Here is a 16,176-nt window from a genome sequence, read left to right on the forward strand (position 1 = left end):
CCTTTGCCATAAAAGCATAGTCACATTGTTTAAAAAAAATAAAAAAAAAAAATAAAGAGCAATCCACCCTACATCAATTTCTGAAAATGTTTTTCCCCTGTTGTTACAGAGATGCCATTGAAAGCAACATGGATTTTATGGGGTTAATTATAATGCAAAACAAACTAAAGCAAGAAACCCCTGCTGTACTTGAAGACTTGCATAAAGCCAACATTCGCACTGTCATGGTCACAGGTTAGAATACAGTTAATCCAACATTTTGGGAACAAATAAATGTATTGTTTTGAATGGGTTTAATGCTTTTTTCCCCATCTATGTGTTCTATGTTCTATGTGGGTTGTTATATTTAACATTCAGAGTGTAAAGCTGAGTTGTATTTAGTTTCTCTGGTCCAAGTTCACTCTCTTACATAGAAAAAGTTTGATATTGTACAGAAACAAGAAGAGAAAGGGACAATAACATTTCTGCTTTTGGTATCTGAAGAGAGGAAGTATGATCTTGGGACAACCCACAAAGCTAAGAGCCAGAAGATCTAGATTCTGTTCCTTACTCTGCTGTATACTCCCTGTGTGGCCTGGGGCAAGTCGTTTAACCGATCGGTGCCTCAGTTTCCCCATCAGTAAAAGGAGGGGTGTATGAGGCTTAGTTCAGTCATATGTATAAAGCACTTTTGAGATGCTTGGAAGGAAGATGCAATGGAAATTCACATTAATATGATTTGTGCTATTTGTTAAAAATTATGCATTCATTTGAGGGGGGAGGGATTAAATTGTTGTATAGATATACCAAAATTCTACCTTACTATAATAATATCCAAGAGTGAACTGTGAACGATGCTGTGGTGATTCTGTGCTTGTTCCTGTGATTGATTGATAGTTATTTTGATTGAATTAATTGATCTGACTTATGGTCCTTCTGAATAAGCTTTCCTGCTCCGCCGTATTTTAGTAGAGTTAAAAGTGGTGCGTCCGTCTGCCTCGTTCGTTCTTTCTCCAGGAATATTTCTGTTTATAGCTTTTACATCTTGGTAGGTATGGAGTAGACATGGGACTTCTGCTACCTATGAAAATGGTAGTGGACATCTTGCAGAAATGACACTCAGACACACAAGATACCGTACCAACTTACATTACTATCCTAGAAGAGAAAAGAAAAAAGATTTGGCTGTGAAATAGCAAAGTGGGTCACCCAGGTTTAGTTTTGTGAGGTTTGCGCAGACTAGAATGATACTGCAACTGCTACGCAAGGAAAGCTAGAAGTATCATGTAATTTAAAATGTTTGGCAGATTAGTCAGGGCACAGAGACACAAGTAGGTGGATATGTGCAAACACAATGATATATTGTCCTGGAATGAAAGGTGCTGTATAAATGAAGGGACAAAGAGTCAGGACTGGGACTTTATTGCCTGCTATATGGCTTGCTTTTCATATGACCTTGCATAAGTCACTTTGGGCCATATTTTTAAAAGGATGCATACTTCCTAAGTACCCCAAAACAAACTGTGTCCCCTCTGAAACATGCACAAGACTTTCAGTGCTGTCTCTCTGTCGCCCCCTTTCCCCCCCAATACAATGAAATTGATGATAGTAGATATTTAATAATCATAGAAGATTAGGGTTAGAAGGGACCTCAGGAGGTCATTTGATCCAACCCCCTGCTCAAAGCAGGACCAATCCCCAACTAAATCATCCCAGCCAGGGCTTTGTCAAGCCGGGCCTTAAAAACCTCTAAGGAAGGAGATTCCACCACCTCCCTAGGTAACCCATTCCAGTGCTTCACCATCCTCCTAGTGAAATAGTGTTTCCTAATATCCAACCTAGACCTCCCCCACTGCAACTTGAGATCATTGCTCCCTGTTCTGTCATCTGCCACCACTGAGAACAGCCGAGCTCCATCCTCTTTGGAACCCCCCTTCAGGTAGTTGAAGGCTGCTATCAAATCCCCCCTCACTCTTCTCTTCTGCAGACTAAATAAGACTAAATACCAGGAGGTACAATATCATGGCTATCTGTGGATTTTAATTGTTGTAAGGAAATCATTGATGCCAGTCAGACAGATCTGCTGCTGTTGTTTTAAAGCAGGTTTCACTCAAGTATGTTCCTTTCCCAATGTTCATCTATATTGCCATTTGTTTAACGAAACCCTTTTTTTACTTTACTTGCTTAACAGGTGATAACATGTTAACTGCTATCTCTGTGGCTAGAGACTGTGGAATGATTCTACCTCAGGATAAGGTCATTATTGCTGAAGCGCTACCTCCAAAGGATGGGCGAGTTGCCAGGATAAACTGGCATTATGCAGATACCCTCACAAAATGCACTAATTCATCACCAGCCATTAACTCACAGGTAATTTCCGCATTGCTTTATCTCGACAAGCGTTAGCATGAGATTCACTGCCAGGTTCACTTATTTAGTTTCCTTAAATTATTCTAGTACATAGTTGTACAAGTCATAATAAATGCACTACTTAACTTACCAATGAAAATGCAATCCCAGAAGTACAGCACAATCCTGCCATTCATAATATGGGGCTGGTTTAGAACTGCCAAGTGTTTCGAGAGAGAAATTCCTGTGATTTCATCTTTCACTGAACTCTGCTTGGTTTAATTAACAACTAAAGCTCAGAGTTGATTCATTTTCAGTCTGGAAAAATTGCTTGAGGCCATTTGAGGAAATCTGGGTCAGATGCACTCAGCTGGCCAACAGGGTGTGCCTCTCTATTGCAGCAGCTGTCCATTGGCCAGCACACCAAAATCTTACCCAGCTCTATCTTTCTCGACAGGATCCTAACCTGTGACAGAGCAGCATAATTTTAAGGCCCTTAGCGTTAAGTACAGCTAAGAGATGGATGGTAATAATAGTGATATTTATATTGTTGTTCTCCTCTTCAAAGCACTGTGCATACATTAAAATAATGAAACTACAGTGAAACAAACTCTGCTCTTGAGATCTACTTAGTGCTGGGTTTTGTCCTCTTCAGGGGAAAAAGTAAATATAATGAAACCTGTCTCAAGGACAAACAGCTTTACTGAACACTGGCCTGCATAAAGATACCATCCCAGGATATGTTATACAGTGTTAAATTGCCTCCGTTTAACGGCTTGATCTTATTCCCATTTGAGTCAGTTAAAAAAACAAACATTTCTCATCAGTCCTGCAGGGTAGGGTCTTAAACGACCACCGTCCCAAAGCAGCAAAACCTGCCCCGTTGCAGAGACTGGCCCCAGACGCAGCAGCATCCTCGCCTGTGAGACCTGTGACTCAATGTCATTTGTGCCCCAGGACTCTGCATGCTCTAGTTCTGCTTACGGCGTTCAGGGTTAAAACACCAACCAGCAGTACAATAGCGAATGTTACTCTAAACACACATTTAAAAAGTAACCGGTAGATTGATGCTGCAGCTGCAGGTGACGCTTTCAGACGTCAAAAATCTGTTTTTATTAAAGGGCTTGTTCTAAAATATTTATTTATAATTAACTATGTAATAAACTGTCGAATTTTTGCTATTAAATAAGTGTAATTTAATCTTCCAAGGCTTCCTGCAGCACAAATTAAAATTCTCAGCAACCTTTATTAAAGCAATATTTCCAAAGCTACTGCTTCTGTTGGTCCTTTATATAGTGCCTTAAAATATGAAGAATAGGGGTAAGTATATTATGACTAAAATAACCAAAGTTCCTTGTTTTGATACAGGATATTCCAATTAAATTGGTCCATGAAAGTCTAGAGGACCTCCAGCTGACTAAATACCATTTTGCAATGAATGGAAAGTCCTTTGCAGTGATACTGGAGCATTTTCAGGACCTTGTGCCCAAGGTTAGTAACCTAATTGGTGTTTGGCCTTTTGGATGATGTGCAGATTTTGCACGTGACTAATGTTGGTAAGAAATCTGTTGTCTTTCAGCTGGTGTTGCATGGCACTGTATTTGCCCGCATGGCACCCGATCAGAAAACCCAGCTAGTGGAAGCGTTACAAAATGTGGAGTGAGTATTTTATTTGTTTCTGAAAATGTTGGGTGTTTGGTGTGTTAGAAAAATGTCGTTGGGGGAAAACAGAGCATTTTACTGTTTGAGCTATTTACATTTAGCCTGGTAAAAGGCTAGACTATAACATCTCAGTTGGCAAATCGGACAGTTAATAGAGCTGTTTCAAAAATAGTGTCATTTATTGGAGGACTGTGAAACACAGCTTTTTTAAATAGCTGCTTTTTCAGGAGGTTGCAACTGAAGAATTTAATTTGGTCCAGCATCAATTTAGACTAAAATTGACCAATGTGTTTCTGAGGCATAATCAAAAATCTTGTTACTTGGCTTAGTGTGAACAATTAATATCCTCAGTTAATTTCTGCTTATTAAACAAGTAAATATTTGTGGGATGAATTCTGTTTATTCAGTCATTCGTGTCCTGTCAAATTGGCTCTTACTTTTTTTTTTTTAATGGGGATTAGTCTAATGGCTGGTTTACTTTTTTCAGATGTAGGTTTTTCTAGTGTTAGTGATAGTTTCCATCTGATGCCTTAGAAATAATTTGTTGAAAAATATGTAACAAAATATTGCAAGATGCACCTTTCCCAGGCTATACAGGCAGCATGGTGCAGCAGATTAAGTATGGGAAAGGTGGTCACAAAGTTCTGAGTTCTAATCCTGGCTGTGGCATTGACCTTAGCTTGCTTCTTGACCTGGGGCAAGTCACTTAACTTTTCTGCCTCAGTTTATCTACTACATAGTAATAACCTGCTATCCTGAGGATTCGTTAATGTCTGTACAGCACTTGGAAAGCATCAGGTTGTATAAAAGTGTTCAGTATAATTGGAATAAGTATTATAGTTATGGAATGAAGTAGAATGCTGAAACTTGTCTGGTTTTTATAGTTACTATGTTGGCATGTGTGGAGATGGTGCAAATGACTGTGGTGTAAGTACACTTCTATTTTGTTTAAGGAGCTATTGTCACATTATTGTGAATTTTAAAGCTAAAAGATGATTAAACAATCTGTAACTCTCCTCCTGATAACCGGCAGGCACTGAAGAAGGCCCATGGTGGTATATCACTGTCTGAACTTGAGGCTTCCGTGGCATCACCATTCACCTCCAGGACTCCTAGTATTTCCTGTGTGCCAAACCTTATCAGGTAACGCACCGCAGAATTTTCAACAAGCTGTTTCCCATAAGTAGAAGTGGTTGATCTAGCACTGTGTGCAAGGCAATATCCTACATGCCGGCAATATGAAATCAAAGCAGGATCCGACATAACCCTTCATATTTTTTGCTTTTAGTAAAGGCACTCTGTGAGTAATGTATTGTATTTTCACAGCATGATCCCATATGTTTTTATCCCAATTGTAGTCCATGTAAAATTAATTTCTTCCTTAAAGTTGTGAGTGAGCCTTTAGCCATCCGAAGTAGTCTGAAGGTTTATTAAATTTCCTAAGAATTAATTGATTTGCTGCCATTAGAAATCAGGATTAATTTTTTGGAGTTTACAGGCAGCTTTAACAACAATTCTAATATCTGTGCTCTTGGAGCGAGACCATTCAGGACTGAAAAAGCCATCGTTCATGCCACAGATTCTGTTCATGCCCTGAAGTGCAGTTCTGCTCTGAAGAGTGACAGTAAAGGAGGCACTTCTGGTTTTGTGTTTATCTCAATGATTTCTGGACCAGATTTACTCTGTTTACATTTATAAAGGTGTCTCTTTCTAGGTGTTGTCAGTCCCTGCAAACTTAACCTGGGATCTGAGAGGCAAGCAATGTCCTTTCCTGCTTGTGCATAATCACCAGCAATAAAAATTATTCAGGAACTTCTGCCCTTAGCGATAACTTTGGGGGAAACCCATTGACATTTCAAATGGAGTTGCTGAGAACTGATTTTTGTCCCAGCAACTGGAACTTGGTTAACAACTTTCCTGATGCATGAGCCAGAATAGAATCCAGTTCAGTATACTGCAGCTGTGCAGGCTCTGTAATAAGTGCTCAAAATAATTTGTGTCCCTGAAGTCAGCAGATCTGATTCTGAATGCACACACAGAGCACATCAGTTGAGTAAAAATGTGCCACCATAGAAGAGAGGTGCATTGTAATTTATTTATTGGTTTTCCAGTAAATCTTTTTTAAATTAAACAGCATCAAGCAGAAATTTGGTGATTCTCTGTAGATGGCATGTTCATAATTGTGATCAGCTAGCAAATATATTCTCACCCCCCTTCCCCCACTTTTTTTTCTTTTCAGCTTCTTTACATGTCTTTGATCTTTTGATCTTTAGCAGAAAATATCTCACCGCGTTGGCTATTCTGTTCAGTGCTAGCTATCTTTTTTTTAACCATAATTGTTGTCTTAAATGGCTTTAGTTATATGTATGTATTTGTTTTTACAGGGAAGGCCGTGCTGCTTTAATAACTTCCTTTTGCGTATTTAAGTTTATGGCTTTGTACAGCATTATCCAGTATTTCAGCGTTACCCTACTATATTCTGTGAGTATTTGACAATATAGCACTCAAACATTATTAAATATAATTCAAAGGGCTTAAGATAAGCAAATTAACCTCTGGCTTTTGCATATTAATATACTGTCAATTTCTTTGGGAGCTTGGTGATTATGGTAAGATTCATCGTGCCTTCGTTCTCTAGATAATATATATAATGGTCATCTAGAAATATTAAAACTTTGCCTTTGATGACTAGCTAACATTACCACGGTATTCACAATATTTCATGTCCTTCTCAGTAGTTAGTATAAGGAATACTGTAGTAATATTTTCTGTTTATTAAAGGCAAAAAAACCAAAATCAGGTTATAACAGCTCTCAGAACTGCTGTGATGGAGGTATGTACCTAGAGAGAGCAATAAAATACTAAAACCTAACAGAACGTGTAGAATGAAGACCTGTTTTTCCATTGGTTACCATGCCGTAGTATCAACAACTACCAAAGGAACTGTACTGTAAACAAAATTACACGTCAGTAATGGCATACCGCTTGAGATAGAGCAACTGGAAGATACTGAGTTGTGGGGAAGAAAATGGGTTGGGTGTATTTTGGCAGAAATTATTTAATGTAAAGGCCCTCAGTGGAAATTCCCTCCACTTTAACTGTTGTTGGTTAATTCACCTTTGTATCTTTAATTCAGAATAGCAGTTAGTAGTAAGGGAGTTTTGGAGTGGCAGTTTTTGAGCCATATGCTGTGTGATTAAATGAATGGGATTTTCTTGTGTAGAACCCTTGGGGAACTTCAGGGTTTAAGATCGCCTTTGTTTGCTGGGTGTAGGCAGCATTGTTATCTACTAATTTGGCCAAAGAACAACGTACACTGAAAAACTACCTAGAAATTCATTTGACTCTGCATGCTTTAGTGTCATACACCACATTGCTACCACAGGTTTTGATCCTGCCAGGGGCACCGTACTCCTGACTCCCACAGACTTTGGACACTCAGCCCATTACTGGATCGACCCATTGTTTATAAAGTTTCTGTGCAAGTATTCATGCAAATGAATATTTTAAAAAAGCTGTAAAATGTTTCTTAATGTGAAGAAAGGAGTAATATCGCACCTGTGTTTTCTGTATAGATCCTGAGTAATTTAGGAGATTTCCAGTTTCTTTTCATCGATCTGGCAATCATTTTGGTTGTTGTCTTTACCAGTGAGTATTATGCTGAATTACTTCTGATGTTTTGTTGTATTAGCAATCAGCTGTTTAATTAACTATGAAAAAAGAGCAAATGTGTGTCTGAAGCACATGCTTTTTAGCATCTTGTTAAATATTCCTACTAACATCAATATGACTTTTGGTTTGATAACTGTAAAGGTACTATCTCAAAAGTATGAGTAAACTATATGATAAATTACACAAGTTTCTGACAGGTGTCCCCCTGCATCTTTCTTCTACAGTTCTGCATGTACCCATAGTATGGGAGGGAGATGGGGTTATTTAAAAAAATCTGAAGGTAAAAATCCTGTTGTTTCATGTTTTCAATCCCATTGGTCATGTAAATTGTCTAAATGTACATTGTTACTTATGTCTGCCATGAGAGTAAGTATATTCTTGGTTGTCCTTGTGGCAGCCACGGGTCTCTTGTGGCCCTTGTCCTTTTTTTGGTAGATGTTCTCCCGGTCTCTGTGCACTGGGGATAGGTAGGAGAAGGGATTGACCTTCCACCTCCCCCACCTGACACACGCCGGCAGGCAAGAGCACAGGAACCTCCTTCTCTCCTTCTCTTTCTATCCCAAGAGAGAGATGCTACTTATGTCTGTCTCTCCTTAAGGGAATGTAGGAGAAAAGGGTGAACAAAACCGTGGGAATATCCCCAAAACAGTGTACGAATTAGAAAATCTAATGCTAAAGTATTGCACTAAATCGGCGCGAGCTCAGGTATGTGACGTTGTGTCACCACACAGAGTTGATTAGCAGCCATGATGTCATGCATGCAGCTCTTGGCAGTACAGTGAGGCTGAAATTTGACCAGAAGTGAGTAGGCGTTATGTAAAGAGTTAAGACTCTTTTAATCCAAAAGATCATGGTGTGATTACACTTTGTTGTTTACATTTTCACAGATGGATTTTTTTTTTATGCACAAGAGATTACATTCTCACTTGTGCTGTAGGCATATGTATTTATCCACACTTGAAAAGCAAGCAGATAATAATTAGCTCAGGGGATATTAACAGAAGAATTATTGCTCTGGAAATTGAGGTATACTGTCTGACGACACAGACAGGGAACCTGTAATTGCTGCTGATTCTTACAGGTGCCATGAAGATGGGAAGGTCGGTCTACCTCTGCTGTTACTCTGGCTCCGCTGGGTTAGCCAATGGGAGGCTGGTTTGCAACATCTCTGTGGCAGCAGCCTATCGAGATGCTGCCTTGTGCAAACTGATACACATTACTCTGACGCAGAACCACCAAAGCAACTTGGGACAATGCGTATCGCAAAATATCGGGACAAATTGCGTTCCGACCTAACATCGGTCAGGACGCGGGACAAACACCTAAATATCGGGACAGTCCCGATTTTATCAGGACGTCTGGTCACCCTACCCAGAGCTCCTAGCGTAGACATAGCCTAACTCCATAAAAGTTAAACAAAATAGTACTTGGAAACGTGCATATTATGAACTATTCTTGATTTTCTTTCTCCCAATACAGTGAGTTTAAATCCTGCTTGGAAGGAGCTTGTTGCACAAAGGCCACCTTCAGGTCTCATCTCAGGTCAACTTCTCTGCTCAGTTCTGTCTCAGATTATCACCTGCCTTGGTTTTCAAACCATAGGATTTATTTGGGTCAAACAGCAACCCTGGTATGAGCCCTGGACCACCCAGTCAGAGTAAGTTGTACCTGGGTAAATACAGAATATGGTAACACTGATTCGGGGAATGGTTTAATTTAAATAATTTAATGCCCTTTGGTATCTAGGAAATTCCAAGGTGCATTTCACATGGCAACTGGCTAATGTGCAGTTTTCCTTGCCATGGAAGGAGAAAAGGCGTCTGATTTCTTGGGTCAAACTACACTGGGATTCTTGCCTTGAGTGGGTCTCAGCTTGCCCTGCCAGCCTCTGTCACAGAACTGGAGGTCTCCCTCTTTCCTGCTGCCTGTCAGATTCATATGGGGACCAGTAGGGAAAAGTGGGGTCATGTCAGATGATCAGGATATGGTGTGTGGAAGAATTGGCAAAGGGCTGGGGATACTGCCAGGTGAGCAGAGAGTGAGAGATGATTTGTCCTCTTGGGGGAAGAGGAATAATTGTCTCATGCTCAGGAAGTTAGATCAGGACCAGCGGCGTAATGGGCTTCATTTTGTGCGGGTTAGGAGGATTAGTGAAACCCGTGTTATGGGATTGGGCTGCTAGAGGAGGGGAAGTACAGAAGAAGTTTCACTGAGCTGCAGTACCACGGTGTACAACACTACGGTATCGTATTCTAAGGGTTGAAGATAATGTACTGGGGGAGTTCTGTGACCTCCTCATAAGGAACGGCTGCAAGGACCACAAGAGAGCATCAGAGATGGACTGTCAATGTTTACGTCACTGTGTGGAGGGTGGAAAGGACGGGGAAGTAATAACGTTTGTATGACAGTCTTGTGTACTAAGATAGAGTCTTAGCAATTACTTCCAGCTGTTAATATTGGTAGAAGTGGGCCTGCACTGGAGCCTTGAATCTGAAGAGCCCTGAACTTCAGAGCAATTTTCAGATCCAAACGTCATGGTTTCTATGCCTATTTCTGCTCTGTATAATGAAGTTATATCATCCTGTTATGAAGCAGCAGCAAACTGGGCTACAGGCCATTATTTATACCCGTCTCGCTTTGTTTGTTTTTCAGTTTGTAAAATTCACTTACTGCAGCCTCTACAGGCAGTAGAACAATAAGTCCTATACAATTCGTATCACTAACTGACACAATGGAAACCCAAAAGAATTCAGAACTCACGGGGCACAAAAGAAACTCCAGTGCATGACCTCAGTCACCACCCAACACAAAGGCCTTTCTGAATTACTTCATTAACTGTAGTAAAATGTCTAAAATATACCCACCATAACCTCTGTAGCAATTTATACTGGAATTATTTTCACAATAAAGACAGGGCTAAAACTTAATGTAATCCTCTACTTTGACTCCGTGTTGAATGTTCTTCTGTGTTGCAGTGCATGTAACTTATCAGCAGCCACAAACACCAGTTCCTCCCAACATGAGAATGAGACTCTTCATGATGAGCACAATATCAAAAACTATGAAAACACAACGGTGTTTTTTATCTCCAGCTTTCAGTACCTCATAGTGGCAATTGTCTTTTCTAAAGGGAAGCCCTTTAGGCAGCCTTGCTACAGAAATGGTAAGTCTCTTCTCATTATATACAATTCCTCTGTATTTCTCTAAGTAAGAATTCCAAATAACAATAGGCATATTTTGTTCACTTAGCACATTTGCTTAGGCACATGTTGTGCTGCTTTTGCAGTAACAGATTTGCTGCTGCAAGAATGTGGGGTTCCCCCAAGAGAAGAGGGAGGGGATAGTTTCTCAGGTGAAAATAGATGGGGCAGTATTGTAGAATATTCAAGATTTCCTCTGGGAATTTGGGAAGGTTAATGCAGAAATTCTCACATTCTACAAATTTTAACTTTTTTTTTCTAAAGTAAAATGCATGAAATTTAAATGGTATGCTCTCTCTGGGAAAACCACCTAAATACAGTCATTACCACTGTATTGAATGAGGTTTCTCTATTGACGCAATGATTTTGGTAGCAGAATACTCCTGCATTCCATTGCTGTTTTGTTTAAGACACGGAATAATAACATTTTTCACTTCTTAAATCTGTGGGGACTGTGTGCTTGCTACATACACTAAATCTGCTTGCTAATATCCTTAAGATAGATTTGTGTATTTAGAAATCTCACCTGCAGATTTTTTAGATTTAGATTCAGTTGCTTTAATGTTTTTCAGAATTCTGAAAGATTCTGGTCGCATTATGGGCCTCAAAACTTACTTTTTAAAAATGGTCTTTTCTTGGGAGTGCAAAAAAGTGTAATCTAAAATCTGTAACTTTTTGTTGCTAGGGCAGTGGTTGATTTGAACTCCTGTAATTTAGTCATTTTGTATTTATCTAAAATTATATGTATGGTATATATTGTTTTAGAAGGTTAATGGAGGAAAAAAAAATATACACACACACATACACGTATGTGCATGCGCACTAAAGTGAAATGAGGATTATATCCACCATTGCAATGTGGTTTGAGATGTATATTCTGTTGTTGTGAAAGGGGAAAACTTCTTGTAAGTTAAGTGTCACATAAGCTGCATTGTTTTCATAAGGTAATGAGAATTAACCAGATGTTTAAGGTGGCTTTTTTGCATATACAATAAAATCATTGCAGTATAATTTTACAGGTGAGAAATCCAAGACTGTTTCATGTAATATGTACTTGTATATGGTCTACCAATGCAAAATACATTTTGTGAACTGTTATTCAGGGGTTATTGTAATAGATATATATGCAGAAGCGAAGCATGACAGTATGTTTAATGTTGTATTTCTCTTTTTCTTTTTACAGTTCTGTTTGTTATATCTGTGATAGTTATTTATATCTTCACATTATTCATCATGTTGTATCCAGTTGAATCCATTGACAGGGTTCTTGAGGTAAGATTCAACAAGCAGGTATATACACTTCATACCTCATAAAATAAGTTGGCTGGCCTCTCTTCCAGACTAAAGTTCCCATTGACTAGATTGATCCTTTGAAAGCTAGAGTTCAAATTCTACCAGAAGACAAGCCTAATGAAAATCTGGCATATACCTATAGAGTCAAATGAGAGCCAAATATAAATTTAGTCTCACCATTTTTTAATTTTTATTTTAAAAAAATCCCTTTAGATCTAACTAATGCAGAAGAAGCATGTGTTTAAAACCCTTAACAATTTCTCAGCAAGATACTGTAGAATGAGAGGTGAGACTACCAAATGCACTCTGCAGATAAGCATTATTTGCCCTATCACAAAGAGTCGTGTTTAAGCAATAAAATAGGAGTTAAATTTGAGGTTTACAACCAAGCTTGTTTCAAATTTGCTTTATTTCATATGTACACATTTTATTGTGTGTAATTGTTCAATGCATACAGTGGACATTGGTCACCTGTGACAACTTTGTCTTGCAGCTAGTTTGTGTACCATATGAGTGGCGTATAACAATTCTCATCATCATCATCATCAATGCAATTGTATCCCTCTTGGTGGAGGTAAGTAGCTCAGATTAACAAGTGGTCTTTTCCATGTAGCCTTTTCCTGGGCTACAAGTACATCCTATATAAAATGCTGATGGAGTACAGTTCCGTTTGTACTTCTAATGTATTTTCAGGCAAGGTTAAGGCCACAAAGTTTAAAGTTTCATAATACAGATAATTAATATAATAAGGAATAATTGAGTTAAGCATCGTTATTGAATTCAATGTAATGTACAGCAGCAGTGAACTATGTTGAACACAGACTTCTGACATTGATTTTTTTAGTGTGTGTCACTATCCTTATGTGATAAACTGAGTCACACTTATGATCCTTAACAGCATAAGGGACCATTAGATCCTCTAGTCTGACCTCCTGTATATCACATTAAATTTCACCCAGTTATCCTTGTATTGAGCCCAGTAAATTGGGTTTGACTCAAACATACCTTCCAGAACAGCTTCAATCTCGATTTGAAGAGCTCAAGAGATGGAGAATCCACCACTTCCCTTGATAAATTGTTTCAATGGTTAATTGTCCTGTGTCTAACTTCTACTTTGTGCTCGTCTGGGTTCCATTTCCAGCCATTGGCTCTCGTCTTGCCATTCACTACTAGAGTAAAGTCCTTTCATACCTGGTATTTCCCCCCTGAAGGTGCTTACACACTAATTGTCACCTCTCTTTTTTTGATTAGCTAAACAGATTGTGCTCTTTAAATATCTCACTGTAAAGCATTTTCTTGAATCATCTTTGTGGCTCTTTTCTGCATCATCATCAATTTTTCAACATCGTTTTAAAAATGTGGCCACAGAAATGTATGCCATATTCCAGTATTGGTCTCATCAATGCTGTATACAGAGGTAAAATCACCTCCTTGCTCCTACTTATTGCTCCCTTGTTTATACATCCAAGGATCACATTAGCCCGTTCTTCCACAGTATCACATTGGGAGCTCATGTTCAGCTGTTTGTCCACTAAGACCCCTAAATTCTTTTAGAGTTGCTCTTCACATTTTCACATCTGTTCAATTTGTTCATGACACACCGAGTTTGAGTTAATACCGCATTTGCCCCCTTAGCACCTGCCCCTTCTGTTGTTGGTTTAATACCCTCTCCCCCTCATTGGCTCCAGCTAGTGTCTAAGAGAGATGATTAGCTGCCCGTGAGATGCATGCTAGTCCCATTCATATAGCCCCGTCTGTCACTGGAATATGGCCTAGTCCTCCACAAATCCAAGCCTTCAGCCTCACACCAGTTGCACTGTCTATGGTTCACGTCCAATATTTTATGCCTTCTCTTGCTTTTGGGACTGGAAGGCTCTCCAAGAAGATAACTTGGACGTTCCTCCTCTTCAGCTCCCTTCCAAGGTCCCTGAAGTTTTCTGTAATCTGTGGGATGTCATAGTATTGGAACCAGCGTGTATCCCCACCAGTGGAGACTTGCCAGAAGATTTAATAACCCCATCCCTCTTGCATTTCATTTCATATTTTCGCCCTAGGGTGACAGCACACCATCCTGCTCTCCTTGTGTCCTTTGCTAAATTCAGTGTCCACTCTTCATATGGAGTCACTGATGAGGATTGTTTGTCTTCTTGAAACAGGTGAAAAACCTGTCTTCGTAGCTGCTTGCTTCATAATGCAAGGATGCCCATGAGGCATGTCCCTTTTAGCTTTCTGTTCTGTTCCTCTGGAAACAGGTTCCTCTACAGTTGCTTCACTGAGTACCTGATACTGAATGAGTACTTTTAGCTGGGTTGAATGCCTCCTGGTTTTCTCTCTGCTCTTTGTCATGAATCATCAGCCCATTTCTTTGGTTTCTGTTCTCTCCAGTTCTCCTTTCACAGACTCCTCCCCTTGTTGTGTCTGTGGTAATGATTTCCAAATGTGGTTGTCAAAGAAGTGTTGAAACTTGTGCTTCCAGACCACATATTTTCTCCTATAGTATGGCCCCCAGCTTGCATTCATGCACCAGAGATCTATTTGGTCTTCTGACAGAAAAGTAAACGTAGCATGTCTGAGGCAGGACACAGTTGTTCCCTTATTGTCCATATTTGCTACCTGGAGTAGAGCTATACCTCCAACAGAAGGAGCCAGACTCCCTCCAAAACTCACCAACTTGCCACTCTTATTTGCCTGCCTCAGGAGTTCACCTGGCAACTGACTATATTCTAATCTTCACTGCTCAGCTCTGTCCCCCTTTAACCGGGCGGGGTGAACCTCTTGGACTCTTCAAACCCTGGGGCTGTTCAAAGACCACAGGGTTGCAGCCACACACAGACCCATCTCACCTAGCCTGGACAGGGGTCCACAGCCCAGCCACGCAACCTTCCTAGAGAACAGACAGACTAGACACACAACTCACCAAGTCCCTCCGCCTCTGAGCACGCCATCCGCACCTGTGCCTCCCAAAACCCTGACCAGTTTCTAATAACTAACTTTGGTCTGTGATCAGCACTGCTAAATAAATACCCAAAATGTCAGACTAATCAGAATGCAGAACATGATTTGAGAAAAGAATCTTAATTTAAAGCTTCCTTAGAACTTGCAGTGCTTACTGGAGATTCTTAAAATAGTAGTGTCAAAACTTGTTGTTTAAAAAAAAAATTCCTATTTGTGTAAATGCAGTTGTCATAATTATTGCAATTAATGTAAAGCATATATTTGTGCTTTTAAAACCCTCATGGAAGCACTTAAATACTGAAGATGGTTTCTCTCTTAAATACTAATAAAAATAAATTTTGTCAAATGAAAGCTGAGTTTAGTTCTGCACTGAGTTAATTATGCCTACATCACCGTTTCAGATTTTATTTTTATGTGCACACTAACAACAAATGATCATTAGTCTTTTTAATTCTTCCCACTCACTGCAATGTCTCACAGAATATCCTCCTTGATATGATCCTTTGGAAGGTTGTGTTCAGTCGAGACAAACAAGGAGAATATCGCCTCACCATACCCCAGCCACCTCAGGTTGGAGACCAGTATTTTGCTGTCAATCATTCAACTGTATGCAGATTAATTTAGTTTTGTACCATGCATTGTGTAGTGGTTTATGGGTGTGTGTTTGTTTTCTGCCTGTATAAACCTGTTTTTAAATAGTGTCTTTATCATATTTCTGTAACTTTACAATTAAAAGGGATTTTAACAGAAGCATCTTTAAATATTATTGTAAACGTGTCCTAAGCAGGTGAGTGTACATTTAGCTTCACTTACAGGACTTGAGAAACAGTGTGAGGCCTTTCTAATTTTTCCATTGACTTGTTTTTTCACTCCAAAATGACACACTTAAAATTTCAGGGACTGACACATTCAGTGTCACCAATGTTCATTCCAGACACTTAGTAGTAGTCTGCATATCAGCAGATCAGTAGAGTAAGACTAGAAATGTCTTGATTCTCATGAAATCAGGGTTCTTAACTGTGGGTTTGATCCAGCTCCCAATGAAATGAATTAAATTGACTTCAAA

General features: G+C 39.4%; 1 protein-coding gene across 7 annotated transcripts in view; it reads left to right on the forward strand.

The window, feature by feature from the left end:
* ATP13A3 (ATPase 13A3) overlaps positions 1–16,176 on the forward strand; it is a 115,530-nt gene that overhangs the window by 93,599 nt on the left and 5,755 nt on the right. For 6 of the 7 annotated variants that reach the window (XM_065557481.1, XM_065557484.1, XM_065557483.1 and 3 more), the window contains 13 exons: positions 110–234; positions 2,171–2,349; positions 3,697–3,819; positions 3,908–3,987; positions 4,875–4,917; positions 5,024–5,133; positions 6,375–6,471; positions 7,566–7,638; positions 9,142–9,319; positions 10,638–10,825; positions 12,046–12,134; positions 12,649–12,729; positions 15,591–15,680. In XM_065557481.1, the coding sequence (XP_065413553.1) occupies positions 110–234; positions 2,171–2,349; positions 3,697–3,819; positions 3,908–3,987; positions 4,875–4,917; positions 5,024–5,133; positions 6,375–6,471; positions 7,566–7,638; positions 9,142–9,319; positions 10,638–10,825; positions 12,046–12,134; positions 12,649–12,729; positions 15,591–15,680 (1,456 nt within the window). The remainder of the gene's footprint in view (positions 1–109; positions 235–2,170; positions 2,350–3,696; positions 3,820–3,907; positions 3,988–4,874; positions 4,918–5,023; positions 5,134–6,374; positions 6,472–7,565; positions 7,639–9,141; positions 9,320–10,637; positions 10,826–12,045; positions 12,135–12,648; positions 12,730–15,590; positions 15,681–16,176) is intronic. The other variant, XM_065557485.1, reaches the window with a different exon arrangement.

Source organism: Chrysemys picta, chromosome 9 (genome assembly GCF_011386835.1).
Source record: "Chrysemys picta bellii isolate R12L10 chromosome 9, ASM1138683v2, whole genome shotgun sequence".
In the NCBI taxonomy this organism is placed as follows: Eukaryota; Metazoa; Chordata; order Testudines; family Emydidae; genus Chrysemys; species Chrysemys picta.